Source organism: Siniperca chuatsi, linkage group LG24, assembly GCF_020085105.1.
Source record: "Siniperca chuatsi isolate FFG_IHB_CAS linkage group LG24, ASM2008510v1, whole genome shotgun sequence".
Lineage (NCBI taxonomy): Eukaryota > Metazoa > Chordata > Actinopteri > Centrarchiformes > Sinipercidae > Siniperca > Siniperca chuatsi.
Genome location: NC_058065.1, coordinates 17961873 through 17980888, shown reverse-complemented (window position 1 = coordinate 17980888; position 19016 = coordinate 17961873). Strand labels below are relative to the sequence as shown.

Here is a 19016-nt window from a genome sequence, read left to right as displayed (position 1 = left end):
CTCTGTAAATGGGAAACAAACAAAGTGGCTCGGACCGGGCCACACAACACTATTCCAGCCATGATTTGTGTGTCAGGTAACATTAAATGACTTGCCCACGGACATTCAGCTGACTTTCTGGTTTGCCAAGATCTGCTGTTGTTGTGATGTTAGCTATAGCAGCAGGAGAGTTGTGAGCGTCGCTGTCTGGAGCTGCTGTGCTGCTCTGGGAAACCGTCTCGTCCTCTCTGGCTGTTAGCTTCGCAGCAGCAACTGTAGTGACCATACCTGCCAACACTCCCGTATTTCAAGACCATCTCCCGGCACCCTCCCGTTTTGTTGTTTCTCCCAGGAAACTCACGGAATTTGCAAGGCACTCAAACTTTATTACGAATACATTACACGGATCCAAGATTTGGATGTTTGTCTGACGTCACCCAAGTTGCCAGATCGTCTATGAAACACAATCCACACACTACGTACAATTTCAACCCATCTATCACCGCAACCTGGCAACCCACGACCCGATCCAAAGGGCTTGTGCAGAATTGCATACCCCACCTTTAAGTACAATTTTGAGGTACTTGTACTTTAAGTATTTCCATTTTATTTTTCTCCACTACAGTTATTTGCCAACATTAGTTAATAGTTGCAGATTCAGATTATTAACACAAAATAGAAATCAACTAATAAATTGATTTATTATTATAGATTGAGCTACCCGGTAGTATATAAGTTGAAAGTTCATCTTTACCAGCTGCAACATTAGTGATGCTTGAAAAGGGCCATTCTGCACAATGACTACTTTTACTTTTGGTACTTTATATAACGTGATGCCAATATCTATGTACGTTTACTTGTAACAGAGTATTTTTACACTGTGATATTGCTACTTTTACTTAAGTAAAAGATCTGAGTACTTCTTCCACCACTGATGAACCCACAGAGAATTATCACCACGGCTGCAGTTCCCCTCAGCTCTACTGAGCTTTTTAGCCTCTTTTAGCTCATTGTTTTAGTTTTACGGCCACAGGCTTGTTTCCAGCAGCAGAAGGCAGCTGTTTTCAGTGAAAAAGCTCTGACAAACCCATTAAACACTACCTGCTCAGCACCAAAAAGCAGACAGACACAGTTAGAGACTAGCTGGTGAACACAGTGGAACATTTAGCAGCTAAAGACATATTTTTCACAGGAGTTGGTAGGTAACAAACCAGAGCTAAAAAAGAGTGAATGTTGGACTTACATACAACTCCAAATGAATGTTAATATGGCAGCATGTTATCTGAATAAGATGACTCTGTGCAGTCTCCCATGGTGTATATTGATGCTCTTCTCTGTTGCAGCCCCACACAAAGCTGTGTGCAGAGAGAATCAGTGCATTTTGTTACAAAAACCTGAACTAGAGAAGTTTTAAACCTCTCCAAAATGAAGAGCTAAAGTGTGCTTGCCTCTGCAGGCCAGTGGCTGACCTTCAGAGCAATGCTTGACAGCAGCTGCAGAGTGACTGGAGAACGTAGAGAGAGTGAGTGAGGAGGACAGGAAAGACCAGGCGAGACAAGAGAAGAAGAGAAAAGACAACGTTTCTTTCTTGTCAATTCCAGTTTTTCAAACATTTCCAAAGACTCTTCATACAAGTCTTCATACAAACATGTGCCATTGCTTAAAGTTCCATAATTCAAGGTATAAAGGGTGTTCCTGTACATTAAAAGGCATTATGTACTGGGTAGAAAACGATGTATGATTACGCTGACAAAACAAACATTTCAAAAGGCAAAGGTTAAGAAATATAAAACATATCGCTGGGTAAGACATAATGGGCTGGGGTTGGAGGTTAAAGACAACACATGCATTATACAAAACCTGCTCTAAATGGACGAGCACCATACTGAGAGCAGTCCAGTTTCCTCTACTCAGCAGAAAAAACGTTACATACATTACATGTGACATTACAGACAGACTGAACAGTGGTAATGATTTTTTTTTTTTACATTATAAACGCTACACATAAACAAGAGACACAGAGCTGCTACTGAATGTGGTGGGAATATATACTGATGTCTTGTGCATGCCCATATAGTATACTGCACATGTTCACTGTAGAAGGGACAAGGTACTGATGTGCTTTTACGTTTGAAATTAAGTGACAAGAAGTTTGTCTCATTGATGCTGAATCAACAATACAGGATCGACTGGTAGGCCTTTTTGAACACAGTGGCAATGGATTCAATATGAAGCTGCTAGAATCTGATATTTTATGCATAAACTTACTGAATTTAACATTTTCCAGTAGTGTGGAACTGATATATCAGCCAGATATTATTGGTGAATATAGCTTATCACAGATATATCATTATAAGTGTATACATCTAATAAGTAACAAGAACTGTCAGCAGAGAAATGCCAAAGACATGTTTTGCGGCCATTTCATGTTTTTACATATTTAAGTGTGTTTCCAGGTGTTGGGCACTTCTACTGCATATGTTTTAAAAGTAGTATAAAGCCTTTAGTGTCTCCAGAGGGAGCTGTGTAAATTCTGACAAATGTCCTCAAGTGATGTCACTTGAGTCAGCTCCAGGCTACATTAGCCGCTACTAGCTTAACACAGCCAGATCTCTGACCAAACTGTCGGCCTGCCGAGTTGCGTTGTGGGTAATGTAGATGCCAGGTTTTGACAAGGAAGAAGAATGTGTTGAATAAAAAAAAAAGCCGATATCTCTGGTTCTGCTGCATCGCCTTTTTTAAAGATTGTCCATCGTGACTCTGACAATGTTATAAGAGTGCAATGCTAAATCAGTGGAGTAAGACATATTCACAAAGCGTTGATATTGTGTTTCATGAATGGGCATCCTCACTATGTGCACAGTGATTGGTTGACAGACAAGGGGACTGGCCTGTGTCAGAGAATGGGAAATCCAACTTTCATCAGCGCAGGCAGGAGTGGACTGTCTAACTCTCTTAGTCTAACTTCTCTCACACTGGAGCTGGTTTTAGTGTTAAAATGCTTTGAGAATTTCTCCTCACTCAGACAGTTAGGGGAAACGTTTGAGCTTGAGATGATTTGTGAATACAGCCCCTGATTCAAAAAAGGTTTAGTTTTCTTCTTTCAACTATAATATATTTTTGTTGTTTTTGATACCAATTTTTATTCAAAAATGTTTACCTTACGTCATGTGTTCATGTGTTAAAAGAAGAATATCTGTCAACATGTCAAATATTGACATTGCCATCAAATCCAGTACTGACCAGGCTCTATGCAGAAGGATTCACTCCTCTGGCACATAATAATGCTCTAACAGTTGCAATGTGAAAGCAAACAAAAGTAAATCACAGGAGCCAGATTTAGACTTTAGTTGATAGTGGTGAGTGTAGCAGCAGCCAGACGAAAATGTGTGAATGAGGAAAAACATGGAGTGATGAGGATGTCAGGTGCCTGCTAAATATTTGGTCTAACAAATCATATTCTGGATTGTTAAGAGAAAACACACAAAAACACTTGTGTTTCAAGTGTTTACTCCTGTAGGGTCAAGCAACAACACATAAAAGGTAACGGATACACTGCAGAGAACTGGAAGTTTCACTGATGCGAGCTAGTGTTGTCAGCCGTGTATCAAAACAATATTCACCGAAATTAATGAGAGGCTAGCAGATGACAAAACGTCCTAAAACTGTGCACTGAATATAAAACTATGGCTTTGTTCAGACCAACATTAAGCACTGTGTGAAAAAACGCAGCTTCCTTATTCATTCCACTGTGATGGCAACGCAGGGTTGTCCAGCAAGAAAGTTGAAACTGGCTCAAATGCTTGCCACAAAGCAACGTGATGTCATCCTGCAAGGTGCTGTGTTGGCCAATCAATTACCTGCAAGGGCCCATTTTCACCAAATTTGCAACAACATGGAAGCTGCAATTTGCAGCATGAGATCATATCTCTCATTTTAAAAGTTTCTCCAATCAAAAGTTGATTAATTTTTTTTTTAATCAATCGACAATTTGCAAGCAACAATCATTTGATAAACATGATGAAGAACTACGAAAATAAAACCTATATTGTAACAAACCCTAGTTTTCCTTAAAAACCCATGGCAGTACTGTGCCTGAACGCATCATGTGCGGACACTGACAGAGGACTGAAGCTGCTGCGGTCGCAATGCAGCCAGTGTAGACACGGTGTCGCCGGTACCCGAAACACCACGCCCCCACCAACGCAGCTGCTTGAGCTTTTTTGACCCAGCACTGTTTTTGGTCTCAACACCGATGAGATCCTGTTAGTTGGGTAGCAGTTCTATAATGAAGGGCGAGGCACAAAAATCACATCACCACTTGGATTTTAATGTCAGCGAACAAAATCATATGAAGTTTATTTTAAAGGCCAATATTGTCCTGAAATACCAAATTAAGCCTTGACTACACAATAAACTGAAATGCGAATAAATACTGACTAGGTCAACTGTAACTGCTCTATAGAGTGAGTTCCTCACACCCCAGCACCTTCCACCTCACATGACTTGGCTTTAAAAGCATGAATGATGCTGATAATGATGCGTGAAGTGAACGAGCGCAAAGTGTCATGGGAAAGTCTGTAGTTCATTTGTAGAACAGCTGTGACTCTATGGTAATACCGAAGTCCTTTGGCTGTAAATAAACCGTATTGTAGACTTGCAAGAGGAAATAACAGAGCTGGAAAAAGAACTTTACAGTCGGAGACAAAGCAGCACATTCAGTAGCCTGTTCTCATGTACTGAGAGTCCCATGATGCACTGTGATGTAAGGCACCTTTTTACAAGTGCTACTGTTCACGCATTTTCAAATAATAAAGTGGCTGACTCATGACTAACATACAGTATAATAAGTCTAAAACCGCACATTAATGACTACTGGCCAGCTGACAGTTACAGCACCAGTTTAGAGTCACATTAAATGTGACTGCATGAATATTTTAAAAAGAGATAAAATATTAAACATGATAATATTAAAAAAAGACCTGATAATTCTCTTTTTTAAACCCCTAAAGTAACAGTCTTTTGGTTTCAAAAGAACCAGATTTTTTATTTATTTATTTTTTTGCAAATTCTTGCATATGAGCAGGCTCAGAGAAAAAACTGTGATAAAAAAATTAAAACAGCAAAGGTTTGACTTTAGTCAGATAAATAAAAATATAAAAAGCAAATAATCTCTGTGGTATGATACATGTCACAGCATTGATCACTTGGAGTTTGTCTTTGGGGAGACCATTATTACAGATAAAACTCCCCGGCTTTGATAAATAAGGATTTTCTCCACGATAGTACCTGTAACTTTACAATATGTTGTGTCAATTCTCAGGATATTCCATCAATAAATAACCAAGCTGAGTGATCAGAAGTTCTTGAAGATCTCTAAGTCCTTTTGAGGCACAGGAGGGTCTTTCTTCCAGTCGTCCTCTGGGTAAACATCAAAGTTAGAGGTGTCACCCTCATGGGAAACTTTAGGAACTATGGGAGGCTGTGGAGACAACCGAACATTTAGTACAAAGTACAAGTTCAAGTGCAGGTCTGAAACAATAAAGCTAACGCTGGATGTGGAGGAAATTTTCTTTACTGTCGATTCATGAGCATTCTAAATTGATTTCTTTAACAAAAAAGCAATGTTTTCCAGAAACGTAGCTCAATATATCCATTTCTCAGGGTTCACCATATTGGAAAATACACAACAGCTTGATCAAACTTCTGCAGTGATTAACATTTAAGGACTAAGACGGTGTAGTCCCTCATTCGTCCAGGAGTGTTCTATCGTAGAAAAGGTTTCAGTCGTAGTCATCTGGACACTGTTTTCAGAATCAAGACGTTTCGGCTCCCATCCGGAAGTCATTCTCAATTGTGAAAAAATGGGACAAGATGGCCCAGTCCATTCAGTGCAGTGAGGAAAACTGCAAAGAGCGGTACATAGGTGAGACCAAACAGCCACTTCACTAAAGACTTTATCAGCACAGACGACACGCTAACTCAGGATTACAGAGCGCCGTGCATTTGCATCTAAAAACTACAAACCGCACATTTGAAGACAGCGAGGTGAAGATTCTTAGTAGAGAGAAGAGTTGGTTTGAACGGGCTGTCAAGGAAGCCATTTTTGTGAAGAAAGAGAACCCCTCTTTGAACAGAAATGGTGGTCTGAGATTCAATCTGCCCAAAGTCTATCACAGTGTATTAGCACCTTTGTCACGCCTATCACATGCTAATCAGGCACTTAACAGTGATGAAGGAGGTGCAGCCAGAAAACAATAGGCCTGATTACTGATCACTGGGCCATCTTGGAAACTATTAGGTCAGTTTCAGGTGAAACTAGCTATTAGCAGATACTCAGGTAGACTCCTCCCTGAGGGCGGGGCTTAAGCAACACAGAGTAGCTTAAATTTCTAGTTCCCGTCCCATTTTTTCACAATTGAGAATGACTTCCGGATGGGAGCCGAAACGTCTTGATTCTGAAAACAGTGTCCAGATGACTACGACTGAAACCTTTTCTACAATTTAAGGACTAACACTAAGTAACTACATACATATATATATACATATATACAGTGGTGGGAAAAAGTGTTTGCCCCCTTCCTGATTTCTTATTTTTTTTTTAAAAATAGATTTTTTTGAATGAAAAATTAAACTGATTAGTGTTACATGGGCCAGTCTTAATTTAAATCACAAACTACTGAATTATAATTTAAAATGATTTTCCGTCAGAGAGACTAAAATGCCTAAAACACTGCTCTCACCTTCAGTTTCCTCAGCAGAACTGCCTCCCAGTCAATTGTCTTGAACCAGCGATGCTTCTTCACATCATCTGCTCCATTCTGAAACAGAAAACATGGCTGTTTACAGATATACTGTACAACACAGACATGTGCAGCTTGGAACTGAGCCAGTGTTCATTTTGGCAGCTATTTTAACTTTAGTCTTAGTCTATAGACAAAAATGCCTATTAGTTTTAGTCGACGACAACTCAAAACGTTTTAGTCCAGTTTTAGTCGACTAAAAGTCATTACATTTTAGACAACTTTTAGTCAAAATGTTTTCTCTTTAAAACTAATTCAATCAGGCTAATACAGGTATTGGAAATTAGAATCAAGGTGACAGTATGTGTTTCTTATTAAAAATGAAAAAGAAAATGAAATGAAAAACAGTTTGATCAGGCTGTTGTGTAGGTTATACTTACAAATATTACTACCAACATCACACTAGTGCTGAAACAATTAGTCGATTAATGTGACTACCTGGCCTCAGAGCTAAGAAATCGTACACAAATATCTTCCAAATAAATTGCTGTGTAATCTTAGAAACATCAGTTTGACTAGATAGTAAGAGCGATGCATATTCAGGGCTTGCCATTAAGCTTTTTCTGGTAAGGACAAGTAAGTGAAAACGGATCGAGCATAATAAAGATGCTTGTCCAAATATATAAAAAAACAGCAGCAACACGTGATGCGCGGTGGCAGAGCGGCTACAGCTCCTGCCTCCCAATAAGGAGATCGTGGGTTCGTGGGTTCGATTCCCGGACCGGACCAACATCACACAATCTCTCTGGGTGGAGTCTGCATGTCCTCCCGTGTTACCGTGGGTTCTCTCCGGGTTCTCCGGCTTCCTCCCACCGTCCAAAGACATGCATGTGTAGGTTAATTGATAACTCTAAATTGCCCGTATTGAATGAATGTGTGAGTGAATGGTTGTCTGTCCTTGTCTGTGTTCGCCCCCTGCGACGAGTTGGCCACTGTCCAGGGTGTGCCCTGCCTAAGGCCCGAAGTCACTGGGATAGGCTCCAGTCACCCGCGACCCCTAACGGGGACCAAGCGGTAGAAAATGGATGGATGGATGGAACACGTGATGCGCATTTAGACACATTGGGGAACAGGTCTGAACAGCCAACAGGGTTGTTCCCCATATGTTTCAATCGAACAATAGGACAATATATATATATATATATATAAATAAAACTTCATCCTTCACCCTCCGCGGGTGGTCTCATCCTTCGAGCTCGGGTCCTCTACCAGAGGCCTGGGAGCTTGAGGGTTCTCTGCAGTATCTTTGCTGTTCCTAGTACTGCACTCTTCTGGACCGAGATGTCTGGTGTTCTTCCAGGGATCTGCTGTAGCCACTCCTCCAGTTTGGGGGTCACTGCCCCGAGTGCTCCGATGACCACGGGCACCACTGTTGCCTTCACCTTCCAGGCCTTCTCCAGCTCTTCTCTGAGCCCTTGGTACTTCTCTAGTTTCTCATGTTCCTTTTTCCTGATGTTGCCATCGCTTGGTATCGCCACGTCAACCACAACGGCTTTCCTCTGCTGTTTGTCCACCACCACGATGTCAGGCTGGTTCGCCATTACCATTCTGTCAGTCTGAATCTGGAAGGGGCCTGCTCCTGTGCAGCCATGATGAGTGCCTCTGTGCTGTCCTTCAGTCCGGCCCGCTCTAGCCATTGGTAGGACTTCTTGATATCAGCCACTTCAGTTATGTTCCGGTGGTACATCCCGTGTAGGGGTTTGTCCTCCCATGATTGGTATCGCTAACACATTAACCCAACCAATGTTCATTCATTTGCTACCGCAAACTGAAAACGTTTTTTGCGAGAAAAACTGGCTTCCAGCCAGGCTAGGCCAACGTGGTGCAATGATTGCTTCTTGGGTGTCTATATAGTGACGTTATACTCCCGCCGTAAAGAGTCTGAGTTTATTTTTGTATGGGGAAGATGCCTGACTGAGCTGTTGTCACTAGTTTTGTGTTATAAGTCTTATAAGTAAAGACGGTGATTCAGTGGATATATACTGTGCTAAGTTACATTTTCCTCAGCCGCTAGCTAAAGGAGCTACAATTATGGACCGCTAGCTGACTGTTTGCCAAGAGTATGCTGGCCTGTTCTGGACCGTATAGGAGCGACAAACCTATGGACCACCTCTAATGGCGCTGTGTTTTCATGAGGATGAACTGTGACTGTGATTATGTGTGCGCTTCTCGTGCTGGTTTAATCACGTGAGCGTGTGTGGACGGTTGCCCATGGCAGTGCATTGCACACTGGGCACAGCATCGCAGGAGGGACACAAAGCTTGGACAGAATCAGTGTTTTTCCAGTCAATGCCAGCGACCACTAAAAAGTGGGAGAGGGAGAGGAGATACACAGCTGTGTCTTAGGACTAGATTTGAGGCGCCTGGGAACTGAAAGCTCTGAAAGCTAAGTGATCTGTTCTGGATTGAAATAAAAAAAAAAAAAAGAAATTCTGTTGTTCTGCCAGTGTTAGCCACTGTTTTGTGTTGTTTTGCCCTACACACACTTCTGACTATTTGGTGTTGTAAGGTGCATTTATTGTAGTCAGATTTAAGCTCTGTGGTTCACTTTGATAGCAATTTTTTTTCTTTGTCTATTAGTCTGGTAAAATGGCAATAAGGAGCTCATTGCTGTATGATGGGGGTTTTGGGGATAATGTCAAATGTGATCATTCTGATGATTTGTCTTCTGATGTTCAGTGTCTTCTTGCCAGCAGTAAGTGGCGGAAAGAACGTGTCATCTCCGCCTGAGGACCTGGTCTTGGAGAATCGCTGTGAACCACTGAAAGGCCTGGAGTCTCCCTCAGGCAAAGGATCCCCGTCATCCCTCGCCGATGTCGACCCGTGATACCAGCAGTGCCCTAGACATTGCTCGCCGCCAGCGGCCCATCTTCCATCGGCCAGCCAGGGGCCGACGCACTGTTGTCTCGCTGACGATGTCTTATCACCGATGCCTGCTTGTTGTGTCAACTGGTCTTGGAACCACTTCAAAGCTGCCCAGTTTCCTGCAAAGCGCTGCTCTGCCTCGGTCGCTTATGGCTGTGACAAGCGACGGTTCACCTTCCTCCCTGGCTTCATGTCGTGAAAGTCATGTAAGTCCGCCGGCCCTTCGACACACTCTCAGCTTCTTTCATTTCTGTCTTAAATCTGAATGTTATGTTCGCAAGCTGAATTTGGTGGAAATCTTCTACCTATTTTGGAACCGACGTGAACTCTTTAGATCTGATGGACTTCACCCTAATCTACCCGGTACTAAGTTTTTAGCTGCCAACCTCTCATATTCCATACTGCACCTCCGATACACTGTTGCTTCCTGCAACTGAGACAGTCCATGGCCCATTCAGGTAACCCTCTAACATATCAATATTTCAAACTCAACCATAACTCTATTCTCTGCATTTCCCCCCTTCTCATCATATTACTACACAGGAGTGGTTCCCTCATGGGCCCAATGCTGCAGCTCCATTTGATGGGCATCGACTCTCTCGACATTAACTTTGTTCCAAACTGCTTTTCTATGAATCAAGGTAATCCAAAAGAGAAAATCATACCGAACAGACACCAACGGAATATACAGAACTTACAGCCTGTGAAGGTTACACCTGTTTTTAACAGCAATACCTGTCTCAAAATTGGCTTTATTAACATAAGATCATTAGGCTCCGAATACAGCTTTAATATTTTTGGACTCTGTGAAACCTGGTTACCCACAGATAACAAATTACTTTTGGTTGAAGCGTCACCGCCTAATTTTCTACAGTCCCATATCACCTGTTCCAACAAAAAAGGTGGTGGTGTTGCACTAATCTACGACTCCAATTACTCTTTTCATCCCAGAACTAATACTTGCTTTTCATCATTTGAGGTACTTTTAATGTCCTTCTCTCCGCCCTCGCCTAACAAACTTTCCGTCTTTCTACACTGCTGTCCCTATATCGTCCCCCAGGCTGTCTCTGACCCCACAACCTGCAGCGGACCAAATCACACCATAGATTTACTTTTACTCCATGGTCTTTCTTGTCACTGATCTTTCAGTCTCCTCCGCTCCATCATTATCCGATCACTCTCTGATTCAATTTAATGTTCATATGCCGCCCATTTCTCAATATTGCTGCCCTCCCAAAATGAGCTGCGTTATTAATACAGCAGGCAGAGCAGCTCTAGAATCGTCTTTTCCTGACGCTCTCACAAAGCTGAATAATGGCTCTCTGGATAGCTTAACAAATAAACTAATAAACTACTGCACATGTCAAGCTATGACAGGGAACGAAAACAAAACATACATTGCGTCATAGCTTTTATTTTCAAATATCTATTTTTAGCTTGTCCACCTTGGTCATGGAAAAAAAGTTGTCATAGTTTTCGGTAACGAAATTAATACTGAACTGAGTGCACTGCTCACACTTCCTGAACATGACAAAGCATTACTTTGGACTAATGATGATGATGTAGATACATTACGGAAGTAAAGGCTGAACTACAGTCGAGCTGTTTTCAGGCAGTTCAGGAGCAGTTTCTGTGGGAGAGGGTAACTCCCTTTGGGGTGGACTTTGGACTTTTTCACTTTGCAAACCTATTACATGCACAAAAAATGATATATAATACAATAAAGGAAAGGGGAAAAGCTAAAAAGCGTAATATGACCACTTTAAATGGTTTCAGCACTTTTACCACCATAACAACAACAAACATCTGGGCATTTTTAAACATGAAAAGATTCAGATTGAAAAAAAACCCAAAACAAAACAAAGAAAACTGGTGCGAAATATCATTTGACAGCACCTTCACTTCAACAATAACAACAGATACCACATTTGTATAACTTTGCTTGAGCGGGTGTGTGACACTAATACTGGAATTAGTATTCCAGACTCAATGGTGGGCGGATGGCCTGCTCTATAGGAAAAGTGCAATGAGTTAACTTCTGTTATGAATTGGCGCTATATAAATAAAATTGAATTGAATTGAATTAGTGGATCTCCTGAAATCTACTGGGAATAACAAAGTCCAAACACACATGATATTCATCTCTTTCCTCCTGTGGTTAACCTCCAGTTTTCTTCAGTTTAAAGTACATATAACAAAAAGAGAAAAATGTCTGCTGGTATGAAGTCTATAGTGTATGCCAAGACAATTACATTTTTACAGTTTTTAAATTGTAATCAATTTATACATTGATCTTAAAAAAAGCTACAACAATTGTATTAATTAAATCCCTTTTTTTGTTCTTTAGATGATAAAATAATAATTTTATCTTAAAATGGACCACCTAAAAACTAAATGAAGTCCACCCCACACAGCAGAAGCAGGAGCTCTAATAGGCCAGACCTAACAACACTCAACTCCCGCTAATACATAACAGCTGGCCAATCAGACCTCCTTGCTGCAGCTCTGTGGGTTAGACTTAATTAGGGCCCAAGCCCAAGTGCCAGAGCCGAACAGTCCCTGGCAATGAAAGTGCAAGGCACCTACTGTTTTTGGAAGGATTATAATTATTAGGGCCCGAGCAACAACAGGCCAAGGGCCTTGTGGCATGCAAGAAATTAGTAGGGCCCGAGCAGCAACCGCTGCGAGGACCCTATTGGAATTGCTCGGATTATTTATTTTTTTCCTCTTTGTCTAAATGAATCGCAGTTTTGAGGGGCTAAAGGTGCTCGAAAACTCATGAAACTTTGCACACTTGTCAGAGGTGTGCAAAGTTTACGAATTTTATGGGTCTTGTGCATGGGTGTGGCAAAATGGCTCCATAACGCCCCCCACAAAATTGAAAAAAAAAAAAAAAGCAGCCCCCGGCCTATGTTTCACCTACATGTATGAAATTTGGGTGGTACATTTATCACCCCAAGACATGCAAAAAAGCCTCTTGGAGCCATACACTAAACCCAACAGGATGTCAGCCATCTTGAATTTAATGCGCACTTTTAGGCCATTTTTCACTATTTACAGGATCCGTATATTAACGAACTCCTCCTAGAGAATTAATCGGATCAACTTCAAACTTTCGCAGTGCAATCTAAAGACCTTGGCAATTAAAAGTTGTGCTAAGTACTACACTATTTTCCACTCTGTAAGTCTTCCAAGAGATCACTAGAAAAAAATGTCTCAAATTCCTGAGGCTGTACACAGGGGGAAAACTCGATGAGGGTGGCAGGGAGGTTCATTCACTCCAGAAACAACTTATCACTTTGCCAAAGGAGACTCTACACATGAAGCAGCAGTTGGAGCTCTAACAGTAAGGGTCATTATGAGGTCAAATTGCTAATGGGAGAAATTATTGTTGCTAAATTGGTTATTCGATTCTCTGTTTGGAGCTATTCATGTGAGATTTAACTCCCTGATACCTAGGTACTCTTAACTTCTTGTGCAACCCTGTTTCAAGTAAAGCTAACTGTATAGAAGTTCTTCAACAACTCAACTATTGAGCATCAAAGTAACATAAAAGTTTGTGTCTCTCAAATTCAAAGTACACAAAGTACAACTAAGAGCTAAACTGTTGTATTGAAGTCTGCCTTCTAAGTAACTTCATGTTTCCTTACCAGTGTGGTCCATCTACTTTTTGATATTTATGGTAGATATGTGAAAAATATTTATATTTAACTTCTATACTTTTTTTGTACCCTAGCTTTTACAGTTCCAGTTTGACTTTCTAAATGTTGTCCTTTTTCTGTCATAATCTACACAACATCTGGGCCGCATTCTGTATTACCATGTGCTCACAGCAATAAGCTTTACAAGCAGCAGTGAGTAATGTGTGGACAATTTGTGTGGGTTTCTCCTTTATTTGGTGGAGATTGTTGGGGCTGTATGCAGCCTGAGGGCAAGACTGCAGGCACTACTCAGGCCTGAAAGAAGCACTTTCTTGCACAGAGCATCTTAACTCCACTTAATAGCTTGTTCCGGAGCTTTCAACTACATCTCATCGTCTATATTTGTATATGGAGTTTGCTCGCGTGACCTAACTGTGGAACGTTGGTCTCACGATTAAATTGGAAAGCTCTGGAAAAAGATATTAAGTGGACCTTGAGTTAAAATTATGTTTTTTAGGTAAAATAAATGATTTACTCTTATACTTTTATTGACAGTTAATCTTCTAAAAATGTGCTAGAATTGAACATTAATAAAAGAGAAGGCAGTAAAGGACAGTGTTCTTTCTAGTGAAGATGCAGCATTATCTATTATAAAGTATCAAGCCTGTAAAGTAAGTAAAAGTATGTAAAAATACTCTGCTATGATTAATATTTTAACATGGTTATCCCACATAAAAAGGAAAACAAAAAAAAACTCAGAAAAGGGGCTGGAAGCACATCTACTCTTTCTCCCTCATTGAGAAATTCTGGATCTCTGAATGCCCCGCCCACCAACACTGCGTGTTAGGTCGACCGGTGCCGGTTAGAGCATGGATGTGGGTGAGAGACATACATCCATGGTGAGAGAGCGGTGCGTGTCAAGATCACGAATGTATTAAGGTCAAGATAGCTAGAGTTAGAGGAAACATTGGAGAGATTTAGCCATACATGTTTGAGCCTCGGGCAGACCCAGATGAGGAGTATGTTGTGCACCAAAATCAGGAGACGTATCAGAATGGTAAGTGTAGTTAGCATCTTTTATGTTGTTTGTTAGCTTGTAATTGGCAGTGGCCGACACAGCGTTGTGAAACATACAATTACAATATTACGTAACATTAGTAGATAGGGGCAGGAAGCTCCAGGGTCCGGTTTACATCCAAAAACTGTACACTCTGTACATCATGTCTGTGTAGAGGAATGTGAAAATGCCTCTCTAGTGACAACATTTGCACAGACAGAACTTTTTATTATACTGCAATTAAGGAAAGCATGATAACCAATGTCATCATAATGTGTTATTTGTTAAAGTCATATAAATGTATATTAATGAAGGAAACAGCATTGATACATACATATCTTTTTTGATATATATATATTTATTATTTATTTATTTATTTATTTTACACACTCCAGTTGCCAGTTAGGTCCATCTAGCTAAAACTTATGCAGTCCTCCTTACAACAGTCCTGCAATAAATTCAACCTTCATTAAAGTTATAATGGTCAGATTTTGGTCAAATTGTTTTAGAGAGGTGTGGATTCAACTATATGATCATTTTGGAGGATCTAGTTTGTTGAATTGTATTATGTTATATCGATAGGTGTTTCTAATATTTAGTCCACCCTCACTGCTTAAAATGGGCTATTGTATTAGACTGCATTAGTTTAAGCTAGGTGTACCTAACAAACTTGCAACTGTATATTCTGAAGTAAGGTATTGGCCTACCTAACAGTCATACAGTTTGAGTCTTTTGAGGACAGATTTTAAGGTGACTGCACACAAATTCAAGATTTTGCGCTGAAAAATTGTTGTGCAAATGTGTCTGTGTTCTTTCAAAGATTGGTCAAACCTCCATAACTTTGTGTTGCTGAGAGGAGCAAGTATGTTGCTTTCATTAGGGACGAACGATATTTTGATTACATATCAGACATTACAAATAGAAGCGCCCACAGACACGCATCCATCTTGCTGGAAGTGAAAAACCTTAAAAAGTCCAAATAAGCCTTCTGTAAATTTCTCTTCATTTATGACTAATTGGAACCATGTGGACCTTTCGTCACACTGTGGGCCTTTTCCTGTCCTGTCCTGCTGACGTCAAACTACCTACTGAAGGTATGAAATATGGTGAGCTGCCATGTGGTTCATGGAGACAGGAAGTCTAACCAACTCACCTTCATGTTGCCCAGCCGTCTGGCTCGGTCAATGACCAGAAATTTCTTGATGAGGTCTCTGGGGGGAAAAAGAAACAGTCAGTGAATCCAAAGCTGTACAGCGTGTCTCTGAAAAGTGTTCTCCCTCTCTCTCTCTCTCACACACACACAAGACAAAACTGTCAGAAGGTCCTCCCAGCACTGTCGAAATGACAAATGCATTCTCATCAAAGGTAGCCTGACAACCTATAAAAGGTGACAAGGGCTGGCTAAGTGAGCTTGACAATCTTTTAATTGGAAAAAAAAGTGAGCACTTTTTTTGCAGACAGGAACTTATAACTTATTAGACTATAAACTGTGCACATGATGTAGACATCCATGTGAGGGGAAAGAGGATGATTCACAGGGGTCTTAAAATGGCATTAAGTGTAAGCTTTCTGAAGAAATGCGATAGCTGCTGACGAACAGAGAGAGCTTTCGATAAAGGTAACATATCTCGCATCCGATAAGCTGCTGACAGCCTCATAAATACTGACTGGATGTTGACAAGTCAGCTATTTCAGTTTTTGTCTAAATCCTTCCTTTGCTTAAAGACAAGCCATTGGAGTGATATGTCACAGGGAAATATTCTAATCAGCTCCAGGGGGGGAAAATATTTGTATTTATGGCTTTTCATAGATTTCATGAAGGACAATTCATCTGGAAATGATGGGAACAAAACGTGGAGAAAGGAGAGAGGATAAAAAAAGCCTATATTTTGTGTAATTTTTCAAAAATGTTTTTTTTTTCCTTTTCCAATTATATATTCACAATGGATTAAATGAGTATGTGTACTATAAAAAATGGCCACAATTTGTACTCCAATAATAAAATTTACTGTCACTCGGATCTAATGCATGCTCTCAGAAAATTAGCCTATTGTTCTCTTTGCTAAAGCAAAATGAAGAAAACTAGCAAGCGGTGCTGAGCGGATTATCACAACACCAAACATCTGAGAAGTAATGTGTAGCAGAAGTTTGAATTTGACGCCATAGATGGAAAATTGAGGATCAAGGTAAGGCTGTTTGCAGCAGCTGCCTTATAGTAATTTTACTCATGTGAGACTGTGTAGGCACCACAAATGAACTTGGTGTCTTGCTCAAGAGCACTTTGACAGTAGATGTTGAGAGTAGGGTTAGTGTCACTCATTAAAGTCCCTCTAACACATTCTTCTCAGCCCCATAGGGAACCAAACACATACTCAGGAATAACACTCAAGCTCCCCACTCTGTACAGACAGCAAAGGAAGTCAACACAATGTCAACATGTCCATAACAAGTCCTTAACAACCAACTCATTTTATGACTAATGCCTTACAAGATTTTTACTGCTGGGGTCACCCAGGGACAGTTCACCTGTCTGTCCGATTGTCTATGTTCATGGCCTTTCACTTCTTGAAGGATGGGAGTGTGTGACGTGGAACTGTGTAGAGAGAGATATAAATGGTGGAAATATTAAAAATCCTTCTGTCTGTTGGCTGCAAGATAGATGGCTTAACAGTGGGAAGCTGTGGGTTCGCTGAATTATCAGGGGAAGCAGTGTGTGTCTGGCCTCTCCGGGGGCCACTGTGCCAGCACTGATTGAGTGAGTGCGTACACACTCACACACACATACCCAGAGTGTGCTGAGCCTCTAATCTTGCACATTCCTGCACCCTCCAGCTGGTCTTATGGGAAGTGTCAGCAGTGGGGGAACCAGTACAAATCATGTGGGTGTGTCATTAGTGACTGCAGGTCCACCTGAAGCCCCTCTTTAGCTCCAGGGAGCTCATTGACCCCAGGTTAGATGCTGCAGCACTTAAGAGACCCCAAATGGTAGGGGGGGGGGTCAGGTGGAGTGCGTCAGCGACCCTCAACAGGGAGACTATCATTTCCTGACTGGCCACAGCCTATGAACATGTCCACCTGCAGGCCAGGTTTTGGTTTTAAATGAGCACCAGTGTGGGTAAAGATAGGAGTTCGGGCACCAGGGCTGCAGCTACAGGTACCAAAAAACGACATAGTTCCTAGAAAGAACTATGTAATATTGTACTAATAATATGGAATATAGATACAAAGTTCTGAGACAGTTCTTTTAGTTAGTTGGTTAGTTAGTTAGTTAGTTAGTTATCATGGAAATGGAAGAAAGCGCTGGTAAAGTTGAATGGGAACTGAGGTTTGACAAATTAATTGTGTTTTAATAAAGGTTTCACCATTTATAGCAGTTGCTCTGGTATCTTAGAATCTGGATAGGAAGGCTTTTTATTATTCTTCACATATGTTTGCAATCTATCTACCTAATAGTCATTGTGATTTTCAATATTGTAATTTTTTACTATTGTTATTTCTGTCTACATGGCATCTATTACATGTCTGTCTGTCCTGGAAGAGGGATCCCTCCTCTGTTGCTCTTCCTGAGGTTTCTTCCTTTTTTCCCATTAAAGGTTTTTTTTAGGGCGGGGGTCCTTTTCCGAATCTAAAGTTAGAGGGTGTCATATATTGTTCAGATTGTGAAGCCCTGTGAGGCAATTTGTCTATTGTCTATTTTCAGAGGAAATAGCAGAAAGTATAATTGAACAGCTAACTGCATAAACAAAACATGAAAAATGGCTGTAAACAAACGTCTAGGTTGGTCAAACCTATTTGGAAGACAACACAAAGATGAACAGTAAAAGTATTACCCAAACTGTCAACAGTTTAGAGACCCTCTTCCTGCTTCAACTTCAACATACTGTACTTACTGTAGTTGTGTGCACACAGTTTTCCTATAAAATGAGGTATTGTTAATGACAGTTCAGGTGCGCTAACTAATCAGACTGAATTGTTTAGTTTTCACTGTTCATGTCAGTTTTGTTTTCTAATTATTTTGCCCTGAGAAGTGAGTAGTGACTTGTATCTGTTCCATCAAAGTCATTTTCAGTTGACAACTTTTTTTGTCCTGTTGATCAAAGAAATATTTTGATTTAAGAGTTTCTATTTCTTCAAGTCGACTTAAAGCAACCTATAAAGCTTTGTTAATCTAATCCACACTTGTCACCATTTTTGTTTGCAATGGATTCTGGCTGTGGAAAATGGAGATGATGTCAATGCCGTCATATCTGACAGAAATGATAGATACAAGTACAAAAATAAGATCTCAGTTGTTATAAATCCGAATTTCCCTTTAAATGGACACCAGTCTATCTAAAGATAGGAATCCTGGTACATGTTAGGGCTGTCACTTTATATTAGAAATTCAAACATTCGTTTGAATGTGGGAAAACTGTAATGACCTGTTTGAATTCAAAGACCATGTTAAGTAGTTTGCCTTGTGGTCCAGCAGAGGGCGCTCTTAAAATTCACTTTCAGCTTGACCTATTGCATGGTCTACTGACCTACAGTAAACTAAGCTAATCAATAAAAACCAAGGAGGACACTATCGAGCAAAGCTGTGCTGATCAAATATTCATGAGACCAAAGCATCTGAGAAGCAGTGCGTCGAAGTATTTTGAGTAGGCATGGGACAATATGAAAATTTCATAT

General features: G+C 40.7%; 1 protein-coding gene across 1 annotated transcript in view; it reads right to left on the bottom strand.

Moving 5' to 3' along the window:
• Positions 1–1542: 1542 nt before the first annotated feature.
• Positions 1543–19016, bottom strand: part of prkx (protein kinase X-linked) — a 69184-nt gene continuing 51710 nt past the window's right edge. Inside the window, exons 6-8 of the mRNA XM_044187946.1 lie at positions 15499–15556; positions 6723–6800; positions 1543–5461 (exon numbers count right to left, since the gene is read on the bottom strand). Of these exons, the coding sequence (XP_044043881.1) occupies positions 5336–5461; positions 6723–6800; positions 15499–15556 (262 nt within the window). The 3' untranslated portion in view covers positions 1543–5335. The remainder of the gene's footprint in view (positions 5462–6722; positions 6801–15498; positions 15557–19016) is intronic.